Consider the following 16,647-nt stretch of genomic DNA (forward strand, 5'->3'; position numbering starts at 1 on the left):
ACTCCACATACAGTTTTGTATGTGAGAAAAATATTTAATATATACCATTAGCTAACAGGCAGTAAGATAACAATACGCTTTGAAATAACTGTATTTTATCATTCTATCTTTAACAAATCTTTTGGTGAAAATTAATCAACAAACGCAATGAAATATGTTTACGATGGACCATTGTTCAACTTAATTTAACAAATGCCACTCATTTACGTTTTAAGCTCAAGTCTTTTATTTTTATGTCCCCCAGTCTATACTGGGGAACATATTGTTTTTACCCTGTTTGTTTGTTGGTTTGCGTAAAACTTCAACACTGGCAATAACTTTTGCAATATTGAAGATAGCAACTTGATATTTGGCATGCATGTGTATCTCATGAAGCTGCACATTTGGAGTCATCCTTCAAGGCCATTGGTCAAATACATGGGGGGGGGGGGGGGGGGGGCATAGTGTTTCACAATCACATCTTGTTTTACTATGTATTTTTATATACTCACTAAAATATAGAAGTATTTGATCTAGTTTTGCAGGATATTTATTATAGAATCCAAATTCTGCTATACTGCTGAACAACTTTACAAAAAAACAGACAGCAACGTTCGACTGAACTTCGTTGATTTTAATAAATATTGTCAAAGTGTTTTCGAAATTAAATAAATTGGAGTCGTGTTCTGAGTAAACTGAGCATAATGCATGTGCGTAAAGTGTCGTCCCAGATTAGCCTGTGCGGTCCGGACAGACTAATCAGGGACGACACTTTCCGTCTAAATTGGAATTTTTGCTAAGAGACTTCATTTAAAAGAAAAATTCATAAAAGCGGAAAGTGTCGTCCCTGATTAGCCTATGCGGACTGTACAGGCTAATATGGGACGACACTTTACGCACATGCATTATGCCCAGTTTTCTCCGAACGCGACTCAAATAAATATTAAAAACATCGTGAACGCAATAAATCTTCTGGTAAGCTAGCTCCTATTCAAGTGCGCTGGACTATAAATCCGAGGATCGAAAAGTTTAATTCCCGACCGGTTCACATAAAAATTGTGAGGATTTGTTATTTCCAGTAAATTATTTTTAATTCAATGTTGCCCTATCTATGATTCAAAAACGGCAGTTGTCAATTACTTGCGTAACTGGTGAAGTAGCTTAACTATGGAAAATGTGTGTAAGTGAATTGGCCTGCGTGATATGAGTTATATGATTTTGCTAATGGCGAAACATCAAAAAACAATTAGTCAATTCAACAGCCTGAAATCCCACCACCCCTTCGAATAATCCCCGGTCAGCCTTACCACTTGATTGTCGCACTGTCGAGTTCTCGCATTCTCGCCATCGCGTTCTCGCCATCGTATTTTCGCACTTTCGTCATCGTATTGTCGCACTCTTGTCATCGTACTCTCGCGTTCTCGCATTGTCGCCATCGTATTTTCGCATTGTCGTCATCGCACTGTCGCATTGTCGTCATCGTATTATCGCGTTCTTGCATTCTCGCCATCGCGTTCTCGCATTATCGCCATCGTATTGTCGCACTGTCGTCATCGTATTGTCGCATTCTCGTCATCATACTCTCGCGTTCTCGCGTTCTCGCATTCTCGCCCTCTGGATTTTAATGTATAACCACGATGGCCCCAACGTTATACCGTAGTATTCCGTAGAATCCGTACTGTCGCACTGTCGCCATCGTACTGTCGCACTGTCTTCATCGTAGTATCGCACTATCGCATTGTCGCCCTCTGGATTTAAATGTGTAACCACGATGACCGTAACGTTATTCCGTATAATGCGATAGTACGATGGCGACAGTGCGACAATACGATGGCGACAGTGCGATAGTACGATGGCGACAATGCGACAATGCGATAGTGCGATGATACGATGACGACAGTGCGACAATACGATGGCAAAAGTGTGATAGTACGATGGCGACAATTCGACAATGCGATAATACGATGACGACAGTGCGACAATACGATGGCGACAAGTTCGATAGTACGATGGCGAGAATGCGATAATACGATGACGACAGTACGACGACGCGATAGTACGATGGCGACAATACCGTTAGGGCCATCGTTGTTAAATATTAAAATCCAGAGGGCGACCATGCGATAGTGCGATAGTACGATGGCGACAATTCGATAGTACGATGGCGACAATGCGATAGTACGATGGCGACAATCCGACAACGCGATAGTTCGATGGCGACAATTCGACAACGCGATAGTATGATGGCGACAATGCGATAGTCATGTTGTACTGTCGCCATCGTATCATCGCATTGTCGCCGTCGTACTATCGCATTTTCGCCAACGTACTATCGCGTTGTCGTACTGTCGTCATCGTATTATCGCATTGTCGCCATCGTACTGTCACATTGTAGCCATCGCATTGTCGCACTGTCGTCATCGTTTTATTGCACTTTCGCATTTTTGTTGCCATCGTACTATCGCACTGTCGTCATCGTATTGTCGCACTGTCGCCATCGTACTATCGCATTGTCGCCATCGTACTATCGCATTGTCGCTATCGCACTATCGCATTGTCGCCATCGTACTATCGCGTTGTCGCCATCGTACTATCGCATTGTCGCCATCGCACTATCGCATTGTCGCCCTCTGAATGTTAATGTGTAACCACAATGGCACTAACGGTATTCCGTAGTATTTTGTACAGGTGCAGTTTACCTCTTGAACAAACAACAGAGGAACCAGTATTAGTGTGTCAAACGTTCCTCAACGCTAGCGCGTCAAATTTTGCAATACTAAAACGTTATATCGTACATGAGGTGATGGGATACGTTTAACATATAACAGTCATGCTCGGGCAGTAAGATCCAAAATATATCGTACACTTTCGTATCTTGAATATAAGTGCTTAAATTTGTTTCATGCCTGTAAATAATAGTTCAAACTTATGCCTAAATAAGTTTACTATGTTTATAATGTCGCTGTTAACTGTGTTTAAAACTGACGTCGTGTAAGATATTTTACTATGTATACATATTCTGCTTATGCTTTTTGGTAATTATTGTAAATTGTGTCTGATTATTTGTTCAGCTGTTCGTGTATTTGGGGGAAATAAAGTTTAGATATGCTTATGTCTGACAAGTAAACACAAAAACCGTTCTTCAAAATAGAAATAAGTGAAGACATCCCATTTAAGACATGTAAACCCATGTCGTTATTGCTATATCACTTTCTTAAACACTGCACTTTTTTATGAATGCATCGCTTACTATATGATATGATAATATTGATGGATGGTCTAATACAAATATTGAGCAATAAAATATTATTATTATGTTTCAAACATTTTATAATGCAATTCAGTGCCAGATTCAGACAAAAAGATATTTGAAACATTTTATACATTGTTGTTCAATCATAATTGAGATGGAAGAGAGAAATTAAAACCATTCATTAGCAAAATACTAATTTGCTTGGAATCTAGAAAAAAAGAGTAAAATATCTGTGGTTGTCAAATTATTTCCGTTAATTTCTCTTTGGGATTTTCACATTCTTTCTGGTCATTTCACTTCCGGTTTTTTAAAGCATGGAACGACAACTCTGCCGGGAGATTGCATAGCAACAAGTATACAACTCGCTACAATTTAAAATAAATTATATTTATTCCTGCAATAAAAATGAGCTCGAGCGGCGAAGAAGAAGAAGTTGGACCGAATGTTGATGCAGACGACGCAGACACTAGAATTGCAGCAAGAAGAATTCGTATTCAGAAACGAGTAGAAGCTGCCAGAAGGTAACTTGGCGTAACTCACTGTCATAAGTTATCATTTATAATCCTTTTACCTCGTATAGAGCATAGGGGGCTAGAACGGTGTTGAGATAGTATAATTAAGTGTGTTTAGACCGAAAATGCAAAAAAAATTGATATAATAATTTTTAATATGTAGTAACAAGGTTGTTTTTTCTAACAGCCATCAGAGTCCAGTTGCATTGCCAAAAATAATACAAGTCAACAACTTTGGCATGCAGATGTAGCTTAGACATAGCTCGTTCCAATAACAATAACAACTTTTAGCATATGGCATTGAAAATCCTATTTTGAAGAACTCAAACACTAAAAAATTGTCTCTTTTTTTTACTCGGCCCAGAAGTCCCAACACGGCGAACACCTCACGCGGTATACATGTGTCTAGAACGCATCTGCGGTCCTTTCCACACATGCAATTGATAAATAAACCGATATTTTGCCAGATTTCTATGTAATCATATGTGAAGCATGCAACTGATCTATAATTTCAACTAATTTTTTTATTGGATTTTACGTTTTAACCGGAGGCGACCATAACTTGTGACATTACTGAAAGCCTACACAACTTATAATATGTTTGTTCTCATTGGATAATAATTTGATGTACGGGACCGGTAAGTAATAAGGTATGATGGTGAATACCAGGCTTAAGTATGTTTTGTAAACATTGACACGTGCTTTTCTATTCCCAATTCATTACCACGTATAACCAAAATGTGTTTGATTGTTCAACAATCATTTGAAGAATAAATTATTTTAACCATACTTTGACAAGACAAAAACACATTTTTAAATGTTCAAAACTGAAACTGACAATGACCAATAATATATTAAAAAACCTGATTAGCTAGCGTGTGAATTATTGATTGCAGGGTTCGACACTAAGGCACGTACGACAGACATTGTCTAGTAAGATCGGTGGTCGGGCTAGTAAAACTGCGCGCTAGCTTGTCCGACTGGTCGTACATAAACAAATTTATACTGATTCATATAACTATAACTAACTGCTGTGAAAACCTTTTTCCTTAATGTGTAAAATTACTAACTATAACTAACTGCTGTGAAAACCTATTTCCTTAATGTGTAAAATTACTCTTGTATCCGTTATTTTTTTAATACATCAGAACATAACTAGCATATATAAATAAACGCGGAGCATTCACATGATTCATCGCTATTTTTTGAGGTGAAGGAAAGTTTCCCTCTGGAATGGCTTGTTTCCATTGGTCAAGTTGTCATGAATATTAATGATTTTCTGCAGTGTCGTAAAACTTTACAGCATGTTTTTACGACATCTATATAAAAGAATCGGTATTGTCTATGTTAAGATTTTTGCGTAGCAGACAAGATAATGTAATTTAAAGAATGGCTTTGTTCAGGTTCGAATTTTCGTCTGACAAATCAGTTAATAAAGAAGATTTAGACAGTAAAACTGACAAGAAACGTAAATATGAAGAAAAACGAAAACATCAAATTTATCCTATGGAAAATCGAGTCAGTTCCCATGGCTTGAATTTGACGAAGAAAAGCAAAAAAATAGTTTTATTTTATTGGTTTACTCTATGCATCAAAATAATTATTTGGTGTTCACTGATTATTTACTGATCAATCCTGATAAAACAGTTACATGATCCAATTGTGTTTATTTGCTACGTCATTTATGGTCTAGTAGACATCAGATTCGGGCTAGTACATTTTAAGAGGAGCTGGTCCGATGGTCTTGCTGTAAAAAAGTTAATGTCGAACCCTGGATTGTCTTTTGCATGACAGTAAGTATCATCAAATTTTGTGATATCTGGCTTCTCTGCTATGATTATTTCCAGACAGGGAACCAGTTATATCTTTTGCTAGGATTAGAGTAGCGTTGTTGTGTTTAGTATGTCCACTACAATAGCCAATGAACCGATGTTTTACAAATCATCTCTAGATGATCTTAATGGCTGTATTGATAAACAAAATTTGAATTCATCACATTTTATGCAAGAAATTATTTAATCTGACACTGTTGACAGGCAGAAATCAAGTTATTTTAATTTTTATGTACTTTTTTCCTATTGCAAGGTTGTACAGTGTGTGCTTATTCGTTCTAGACACATGTTTAGGGCGTGAATGTAGGGGTTCACTGTGTTGCGACTTCTTTGTCGAGTAAACAAAAATGACAATTTTAGAGTGTTTAAGTTCTCAAAAACTCTTTGGGTTATAAAGCTGAGAGTTGAATTATTGCAACTGCAATACCATCTTTGTATCAAGATGTGAGACCAAAAAGGGAGAATGTTCCATTGCAAAAGGCATTAGGCCAACTAAACTAAACAAGAAACCGTCGGAGACAGGTGATGCTCTCCAAAGGTTGTTTTTTTGTCACAATATTGCACTATATATTCAGATAAAAGGAAACGTCTTGAGGGCACAGTAGTTGGGGGGATTTTTTTTTATAGAAAATTTTAAAGGGCCATAACTCTGTGAAAAAATCATCCGACCATAACCCGCTGATTATATGCACATCTCCTCTTGGTAGTGATGCTTCCCATAAAGTTTCATTGAATTCCGGTCATTAGTTGCTGAGAAATAGCCCGGACAAGAATTGCACTATATGTACAGGTAATGGAAAATTTGAATTGCACTATATGTACAGTTAATGGAAAATTTCAAAGGGCCATAACTCTGTAAAAAATCATCCGACCAGAACCCGCTGATAATATGCACATCTCCTCTTGGTAGTGAAGTTTCCCATAAAGTTTCATTTAATTCTGGTCATTAGTTGCTGAGAAATAGCCTGGACAAAAATTGTGCATGGACGGACGGACACAAGGACGGACAGACGAAGCGGCGACTATACGCTCCTTCCAAAATAAATTTGGGGGGGGGGGCATAAAAATTAAATTAACTGAACTATATGTAATGGGTGATATATTGGACGTCATCTATGGATGACGTTCAATTAAACAAATGTTTCTGGGGGCTAAGTTTCGTTAAGTTGCAGGTTATAGCCAAGATTTGACTCTTTTGGAAATCTGACCATAACTTTTGCTGATCTACAGGTTGGAATATGTGTCATATACTCATAAAACTCAAGTTTTTGAGTATTTTGTGTTTTTACTGGAGACACCACACGCAAACAAAACATTGTGATGAGGCGTTACAAACAGCGCTAGCGGCCATGTTGTTATACCATACAAATGTTTGGCAAAAGATACATCACAAACAAGAGAAACAATAAACAAATAGGTCATTTGTAGCATCGCCAAAGCGATAGCATATGCTTTGTTAATGTTATTCAATATTTTATTAGTGCGGTAGGGACTTATGGTTTGCGCTCTGTGTGTCCGTCAGTCTGTGAGTCTGTCACACTTTTCTGGATCCTGCGATAACTTTTAAAGTTCTTAATATTTTTTCATAAAACTTTAAACATGGATAGATAGCAATATGGAAATTATGCACGTCATTTCATTTTGTTCCTACGTCAAAAATTCTGGTTGCTATGGCAACAAATAGACTAGAAATACTGCTGAAAATGGTGGTTTTCTGGATCCTGCGATAACTTTTAAAGTTCTTCATATTTTTTCATCAAACTTAAAACATGGATAGATGGCAATATGGGCATTATGCTCGTCATTTCATTTTGTTCCTACGTCAAAATTTCTGGTTGCTATGTCAACAAACAAAAATATTCTGACAATGGTGGAGCAGGTAGGGGACTTTTATTGCTTGGCAATAGTCTTGTTTTTTCATATATATGTGTGCATTGAATTTAAAGACATTTTTATATTTATTTATTTTTGTTTTTACAGAAAGGTACTCCTAGGTCTTTGACCAATCTGAGTTCAGAGATAAGCATTTTATACACTGTGACATACACCTTTTGATTGTTAAATGCAAGTAAAATAATGTTATAATTGAAACTTGCAGGTAATTTGTTTAGATTTAAATCATTGTATTTTACTCTTTCAAATATTGTGCAAAATAATTGACAATATACAATTGACATCTGACATTTATCATTGCAATAATATAAAACCAAAACTTTTAATACACTGAGCAGTACTTATATATCATTGTGTATAATTATATCTGGTATACAATAATATGAGTCGCTTTCTGAGAAAACTGGGCTTAATGCATGTGCATAAAGTGTTGTCCTAGATTAGCCTGTGCAGTCTGCACAGGCTAATCAGGGATGACACTTTCCGCTTTTATGCTATTTTTTGTTTAAAGGAAGTCTCTTCTACACGAAAATCCATTTAAGGCGGAAAGTGTCGTCCCTGATCAGCCTGTGCGGACTGCACAGGCTAATCTGGAACGACACTTTAAGCACATGCACAATTTTCTCAGAACGCGACTCATATACATGCCTTTTTACACAAACAGATGAAGCAATTTCAACTGTCCACTGACTTCTAGCATTCTTGAGTCACGTTTTATGACTGTTGTCTGATTCTACAAACACATAATTTTATGTGTCAACAGATTTACTAAGGTAGAATTCTGATCAACTCATCTGTCAGATACTCAAGAGTCATAAATAATAGCAGAAAATATGGGTGAACGGACATACAGTGTTACAAAAAATAATTATTTTGGCTAAAATTGAGGGTATCCACTGTCCAACTTAGATTATTACAATAAGAATTATATTATTTTATTTGCTACATTTTTTTGCAATTTTGTTGCAGAGCGGCTCTTGGTGAAGACCCTAATGAGAAGAAAGAAGTAAAACAGGAGCTTACAAAGAGCCGAAAACAAATAGAAGAAAGCCGACTGCGACTAACAAAACTGAAACAGGATGGTTTTGACCTTGTAACCAACATTCGTGTTGCTGGTGATGCTAGAGAGGCCACCCGTAGAAATGAGGAGGAGGATGCTAAAAGACAGAGGTATATGCATGGTCTTATTGTGAGCCTCATTCTGACAGAGGTAAACGCATGGTCTTATTGTGAGCCTCGTTCTGAAAAAACTAGGCTTAACCCTTTGCATGCTGGGATATTTGTCGTCTGCTAAATTGGTGTCTGCTGAATTTCTAAAATCATCACTTTCCTCATTTTTTTTTCAAAGACCACTATCAGAATAGCAAACAGTTTGGATCCTGATCAGACGCCACGTTTTGTGGCTTCTGGTCTTGATACAAACTGTTTGCAAAGGCCTTTTAAATTTGGTTCCAGCACTGAAAGGGTTAATGGAGGGCCAACACTTTTTGCTTTTACGGATTTTGTTGTTGGAAGGAAGTCTCTAGTAAACAACAAATTAAGTTGAGGCGGCAAATATCGTCCCTGATTAGTCTCTGTGTACTGCGCATGGGTCTACACTATACCCACATGGATTAAGCCTACATTTCCCAGAACTCATTTTTTGAAATCTTGTCAGATGTTTGGTCGATCTGTCACACATTATGATACATGTTTAAATTTCAACTTGTTGGGCGTTTGGTCTGACAGTGTCCTAATCAAATGTTTCTCAGATGTAAGTTTTTATCGGATTTTTCTGACTGCTTAACATGTTTGACACGACTAAGTGTGTAGACCAGTGATGTTTTCCTTGCCTCAGTAAAAGATCCATTCCCACGGCCAATTTGGTTTATTTAAATGCACAATTGTCTGAACTGAATGTCTATAAGTGTGAATCAAATGAAAAGTAATGACCATGAAAAATAACCCCGAAGTGTTAAGGTAAACTCATGTAATGAAGTCATTTAAGCTTTCATCAAATTAATTATAATTGTTAATTATGTTACAGAAAAGAAAAGCTGGAACAAGAAGCTAAATCTGGAGCAGAAAGATTTGAAGAGGTATGTAGATTCTTTGCAGGCTGTCAAAAAAAGTTAAATGGGCATATACAAGATTAATACTTCATAGTGCAGATAAATAGTTAGTTTTGTGAATGTTGATTTCTTGATAGTAATACATGTATATACCAGTGTTATAGAGATGCTTTCCTAGGATGAAGTCCAATATATACCAGTGTTATAGAGATGCTTTCCTAGGATGAAGTCCAATATATACCAGTGTTATAGAGATGCTTTCCTAGGATGAAGTCCAATATATACCAGTGTTATAGAGATGCTTTCCTAGGATGAAGTCCAATATATACCAGGTTTATAGAGATGCTTTCCTAGGATGAAGTCCAATATATACCAGTGTTATAGAGATACTTTCCTAGGATGAAGTCCAATATATACCAGTGTTATAGAGATGCTTTCCTAGGATGAAGTCCAATATATACCAGTGTTATAGAGATGCTTTCCGAGGATGAAGTCCAATATATACCAGTGTTATAGAGATGCTTTCCTAGGATGAAGTCCAATATATACCAGTGTTATAGAGATGCTTTCCTAGGATGAAGTCCAATAAACAGCATTTAAAGTATATGAGCAGCGTTCTGAGAAAACGGGGCTTAATGCATCGTTCTGAGAAAACTGGGCTTAATGCATGTGGGTAAAGTGTTGTTCCAGATAAGCCTTGCAGTCTGCACAGGCTAATTAAGGAAGACACTTTCCGCCTTAACCAGTGTTCTCTGGAAGCACCGGGAGCCGGCAATTTCACCGGTAACTAACAATATTGGGGCCAGCTACTTTCCCCCAAATTATCAATTTAAAACAGCACAAAAATGCCTGTTTTAGGTCTTAGACGCTGGCTTCTTTGAAAATAAAACTGCGTACTCATTTTTTTTTGGACAACACTGCCTCAACTTTTGGTTTTTTTGCTTAGAAAAGACTTCATTAAAAAAAAAACACTATAAAAGTGGAAAGTGTTGTCCTTGATTAGCCTGTAAACACTATAAAAGTGGAAAGCGTTGTCCTTGATTAGCCTGTAGACACTATAAAAGTGGAAAGTGTTGTCCTTGGTTAGCCTGTAGACACTATAAAAGTGGAAAGTGTTGTCCTTGATTAGTCTGTAGACACTATAAAAGTGGAAAGTGTTGTCCTTGATAAGCCTGTAGACACTATAAAAGTGGAAAGTGTTGTCCTTGATTAGCCTGTAGACACTATAAAAGTGGAAAGTGTTGTCCTTGATTAGTCTGTAGACACTTTAAAGTGGAAAGTGTTGTCCTTGATTAGCCTGTAGACACTATAAAAGTGGAAAGTGTTGTCCTTGATTAGCCTGTAGACACTATAAAAGTGGAAAGCGTTGTCCTTGATTAGCCTGTAGACACTATAAAAGTGGAAAGCGTTGTCCTTGATTAGCCTGTAGACACTATAAAAGTGGAAAGTGTTGTCCTTGATTAGTCTGTAGACACTATAAAAGTGGAAAGTGTTGTCCTTGATTAGCCTGTAGACACTATAAAAGTGGAAAGTGTTGTCCTTGATAAGCCTGTAAACACTATAAAAGTGGAAAGCGTTGTCCTTGATTAGCCTGTAGACACTATAAAAGTGGAGTGTTGTCCTTGATTAGCCTGTAGACACTATAAAAGTGGAAAGTGTTGTCCTTGATTAGTCTGTAGACACTATAAAAGTGGAAAGTGTTGTCCTTGATTAGCCTGTAGACACTATAAAAGTGGAAAGTGTTGTCCTTGATTAGTCTGTAGACACTATAAAAGTGGAAAGTGTTGTCCTTGATTAGCCTGTAAACACTATAAAAGTGGAAAGTGTTGTCCTTGATTAGTCTGTAGACACTATAAAAGTGGAAAGTGTTGTCCTTGATTAGCCTGTAAACACTATAAAAGTTGAAAGCGTTGTCCTTGATTAGCCTGTAAACACTATAAAAGTTGAAAGTGTTGTCCTTGATTAGCCTGTAGACACTATAAAAGTGGAAAGTGTTGTCCTTGATTAGCCTGTAGACACTATAAAAGTGGAAAGTGTTGTCCTTGGTTAGCCTGTGCAGCCTGCAAAGGCTAATCTGGGACAATACATTATGCACATGCATTAAACCCCCTTTTCCGCTGAGCGAGGCTCATATGTCAGTTTCTACAGACCTGTCTGTCAAGCAATTAAGTTCTAGCTTTATAAATGGTACAACTGATTGCCCTTTATTTTATTGTAAAATCAATTGACGAAGATTTTTTATGATATTTGTTGACAAACTGTGCTGTGATGTGAAATTATTTTTGTGTTACAGATCACTAAGAAATGGGAACAAGCTTTGCAGAAAGAAATTCCTCAATCTCTTCATGAGGTAAGACACTGTCTGATTTGGTCCGCCTGATTGCTTGAAAAATCAGGGGTTGGATACAATGTTTGTGCTCAGCTTAAATAATGTAACAAATAAATATATTGATATAACTAAAACGTAGACTGTCAGTGTTTCTACTGCTGGTTTTGAGTCAGATTTCAACACTCAAGATAAATGTGAATTTCAGTTGCAAATCATGTACGATTAAAGACACATAAAAATACCAAGATTAACCCATTTATGCCTAGTGGACTCTCCCATCCTATGGATCAATTTATTTCCAAAATTAGGGATGTCTAGTATATTTATTTCTATATTTAGAATATTTCTTACAGAAATTCCTTTAAGCAAACAGCGCAGACCCAGATGAGACGCCGCATCATGCGGTGTCTCATCTGGGTCTTTGCTGTTTGCCAAGGCCTTTTTTCTAGACGCTAGGCATAAATGGGTTAACTTACTAGGATTGTACAAGATCAAGAATTAATGCCCTATTTTAACTTTTAAACCTGTTTTTTTTGTCAGGAGCACTTACAAAGATTTGTACATAGCTATGGAACATTCAACATGTTTGCATGATTTATTTCAGATGCTGATGCAACAGAAGACGTCATGTGATGCAATGATTGATGAGAAGAACAAGTTGATCAATGATTTTCAGCAGGTAAACTTGTCTCCTTCTAAAAACACAATAAAATCACAAGAGGTATAGCTCATCTTTTGCTGAAAGTTGCTTTCTATTGATATTGTAGCTACTGCAAAGTCACGAAATGGTGCACTTTTCGTGCTCCTGCTATGTCAAAAATTAATGACCACAGTGAATATTTACCCACAGATTTAACAATCTTTGTTCGGTATGGGTGTATTCATTTTGTTCATAGTTAGTTGTTTTAATTCCTGAAGAAAAGCCATTTTGTTAAAGACATTTTTACATTGTAAACAATGAAGTTTACATGAAATGTTTGTGAATTTATAAGGTTGATTCTTTATTTATATTCCTATTTGCAAAGCCCCCCGAAGTTGTTTCAACAAGCTCCTCAACCGTTCAATGTATTTCTTTATAATTGTATAATTTGTGCTGTGAATAGCTTCAACATTTCTAAACTGATTACATTGAAACATAATACATGTATTCGACATGCTCTGGTAACAGCAATCTTTATGCATGTGCATGCAGTATTACCCAGATTACCATGTGCAGTCTGCACATGCTATGTAGAGACACATTGTCCACTTAAATTGAATATTTCATTTTATACCCTTTACCAATTACATACGTATTTTTACGCTTTTGTAGTCCCTATGAACGTTAAATTTAATTCAAGACATTTCTTACTACATTTAAGTTTTAAAGGCTTCATTTCCAACCCTTAGATACTGATGAGCAGCAAACAGCATAAAACCTGAACAGACTGCGAGTGATTCGCAGGCTGTTCTGGTTTTTGCTGTTTGCACATAGCCATTTTCTTTTTGCTTCTGAGAGGGTATGGGTTAAGGGAATTCTCTTCTGAATTAAAATCCAGACTACAGTAGATGGAACGTGTTGTCCCAGATTAGCATTCAAAGGCTAATCTGGGACAATATTTTACACACGTGCATTTAGTCTGGCTTATCCAGAGAAGGGCTCATATATTTTATCATTAATTATATAATTTTAAGACACTTCTAGCTCAACCATTCACACATTCCTAACCTATTTTCCCTTAAACAGAGCTTACAAATCACTACATGATTATAAGTCACATTTGTGACTTAGCTGTATTAGATTTGGTAGTTTAGGAATTACAACTGAACAATTTACATGTTGTTTAAACTTTGTTACAAGGAACCAAATACTTACTCTTATATAATTATGGCAACGGTCATTGTCCCCCTAAAAAAGGCAGTTGCTAGTTTTATATGCTAGTTTTTACTACCATAAGTCTGTGTACTGTATATTGCTTAACGATTTGGAATGGGGCCAGGGCCCTTTGATTTGGAAAAAAACAATGTTATTTTGACTAAAAAATTGAAATTATGTGTGTATTTTATCTTTTGCTTTATACTTTAAAATGGAGAATAAATGTTTTCATTATTATGTTTATTAAGGTTCAACCCAAAGAGCTGCATAGGGATACAAACTCAATGTTTAATTTCATTAATTTATTTAGGCAGTCACTTGGGAAATACATTTTGACATTGGAAATGGGTTCTAATAACAGACCCAAATTTGACACACACAAAAACTGTGTGAGCATGTTAAGTGGCTGCCTTGATATAACTGAAATGCTATTGAGAACTGCAAAACATCTGAATAAACAAACAGCTCCAAATAAATAACATATGTTGTTATGCAGGAGCTGAAGGGTAAGGATGACACGTATGTGAAGGACCTGAAAAAGCAGGCGGAGGATGTGGACCTCATGATAGAGCGCATGGAGGAGCAGATCAGGCACCTCACCAAGGCCATGAGGGAGGAGATGAAAGAGATAGAGGTAAGATCAAGCACCTCACCAAGGCCATGAGGGAGGAGATGAAAGAGATAGAGGTAAGATCAACACCTCACCAAGGCCATGAGGGAGGAGATGAAAGAGATAGAGGTAAGATCAAGCACCTCACCAAGGCCATGAGGTAGGAGATGAAAGAGATAGAGGTAAGATCAAGCACCTCGCCAAGGCCATGAGGGAGGAGATGAAAGAGATAGAGGTAAGATGAAGCACCTCACCAAGACCATGAGGGAGGAGATGAAAGAGATAGAGGTAAGATCAAGCACCTCGCCAAGGCCATGAGAGAGGAGATGAAAGAGATAGAGGTAAGATTAAGCACCTCACCAAGGCCATGAGGGAGGAGATGAAAGAGATAGAGGTAAGATCAAGCACCTCACAAAGGCCACGAGGGAGGAGATGAAAGAGATAGAGGTAAGATCAAGGACGTCACCAAGGCCATTAGGGAGGAGATGAAAGAGATAGAGGTAAGATCAAGCACCTCACCAAGGCCATGAGGGAGGAGATGAAAGAGATAGAGGTAAGATCAGGCACCTCACCAAGGCCATGAGGGAGGAGATGAAAGAGATAGAGGTAAGAGCACCTCACCAGGGCCATGAGGGAGGAGATGAAAGAGATAGAGGTAAGATCAGGCACCTTACCAAGGCCGTGAGGGAGGAGATTTAAGAAATAGAGGTAAGATCAGGCACCTCACCAAGGCCATGAGGGAGGAGATGAAAGAGATAGAGGTAAGATCAAGCATCTCACCAAGGCCATTAGAGAGGAGATGAAAGAGATAGAGGTAAGATGAAGCACCTCACCAAGGCCATGAGTCTGGAGATGAAAGAGATAGAGGTAAGATCAAGCACATCATCAAGGCCATGATGGAGGAGATGAAAGAGATAGAGGTAAGATGAAGCACCTCACCAAAGCCATGAGGGAGGAGATGAAAGAGATAGAGGTAAGATCAAGCACCTCGCCAAGGCCATGAGGGAGGAGATGAAAGAGATTGAGGTAAGATCAAGCACCTCACCAAGACCATCAGGGAGGAGATGAAAGAGATAGAGGTAAGATCAAGCATCTCGCCAAGGCCATGAGAGAGGAGATGAAAGAGATAGAGGTAAGATTAAGCACCTCACCAAGGCCATGAGGGAGGAGATGAAAGAGATAGAGGTAAGATCAAGCACCTCACAAAGGCCACGAGGGAGGAGATGAAAGAGATAGAGGTAAGATCAAGGACGTCACCAAGGCCATTAGGGAGGAGATGAAAGAGATAGAGGTAAGATCAAGCACCTCACCAAGGCCATGAGGGAGGAGATGAAAGAGATAGAGGTAAGATCAGGCACCTCACCAAGGCCATGAGGGAGGAGATGAAAGAGATAGAGGTAAGATCAAGCACCTCACCAAGGCCACGAGGGAGGAGATGAAAGAGATAGAGGTAAGATCAGGCACCTTACCAAGGCTGTGAGAGAGGAGATTTAAGAAATAGAGGTAAGATCAGGCACCTCACCAAGGCCATGAGGGAGGAGATGAAAGAGATAGAGGTAAGATCAAGCACCTCACCAAGGCCACGAGGGAGGAGATGAAAGAGATAGAGGTAAGATCAGGCACCTTACCAAGGCTGTGAGAGAGGAGATTTAAGAAATAGAGGTAAGATCAGGCACCTCACCAAGGCCATGAGGGAGGAGATGAAAGAGATAGAGGTAAGATCAAGCATCTCACCAAGGCCATTAGAGAGGAGATGAAAGAGATAGAGGTAAGATGAAGCACCTCACCAAGGCCATGAGTGAGGAGATGAAAGAGATAGAGGAAAGATCAAGCACATCATCAAGGCCATGATGGAGGAGATGAAAGAGATAGAGGTAAGATGAAGCACCTCACCAAAGCCATGAGTGAGGAGATGAAAGAGATAGAGGTAAGATCAAGCACCTCACCAAGGACAGGAGGGAGGACATGAAAGAGATAGAGGTAAGATCAAGCACCTCACGAAAGCCATGAGTGAGGAGATGAAAGAGATAGAGGTAAGATCACCAAAGCCATGAGGGAGATGAAAGAGAAAGAGGTACGATTTACAGGGCCTAGTAGCTCAAAACTTTATAAAGGTACGATGTTCAGGGCCTAGTTGCACAAATCTTTACAAAGATACGAAGTTCAGAGCCTAGTTGCACAAAACTTTACAAAGGTACGATGTTCAGGGCCTAATTGCACACAACTTTAACAAGGTACAATTTACAGGGCCTAGTTGCACAAAACTTTAACAAGAAACAATTTACAGGGCCTAGTTGCACACAACTTTAACAAGGAACAATTAACAGGGCCTA

At 38.1% G+C, this 16,647-nt stretch overlaps 1 protein-coding gene across 1 annotated transcript in view; it reads left to right on the forward strand.

The window, feature by feature from the left end:
* Positions 1–3,547: 3,547 nt before the first annotated feature.
* The window catches only part of LOC127857106 (dynein regulatory complex protein 1-like), a 34,403-nt gene continuing 21,303 nt past the window's right edge, over positions 3,548–16,647 (forward strand). Inside the window, exons 1-6 of the mRNA XM_052393462.1 lie at positions 3,548–3,753; positions 8,439–8,639; positions 9,496–9,547; positions 11,814–11,870; positions 12,454–12,528; positions 14,201–14,338. Of these exons, the coding sequence (XP_052249422.1) occupies positions 3,638–3,753; positions 8,439–8,639; positions 9,496–9,547; positions 11,814–11,870; positions 12,454–12,528; positions 14,201–14,338 (639 nt within the window). The 5' untranslated portion in view covers positions 3,548–3,637. The remainder of the gene's footprint in view (positions 3,754–8,438; positions 8,640–9,495; positions 9,548–11,813; positions 11,871–12,453; positions 12,529–14,200; positions 14,339–16,647) is intronic.

This window comes from Dreissena polymorpha, chromosome 14, assembly GCF_020536995.1.
Source record: "Dreissena polymorpha isolate Duluth1 chromosome 14, UMN_Dpol_1.0, whole genome shotgun sequence".
Lineage (NCBI taxonomy): Eukaryota > Metazoa > Mollusca > Bivalvia > Myida > Dreissenidae > Dreissena > Dreissena polymorpha.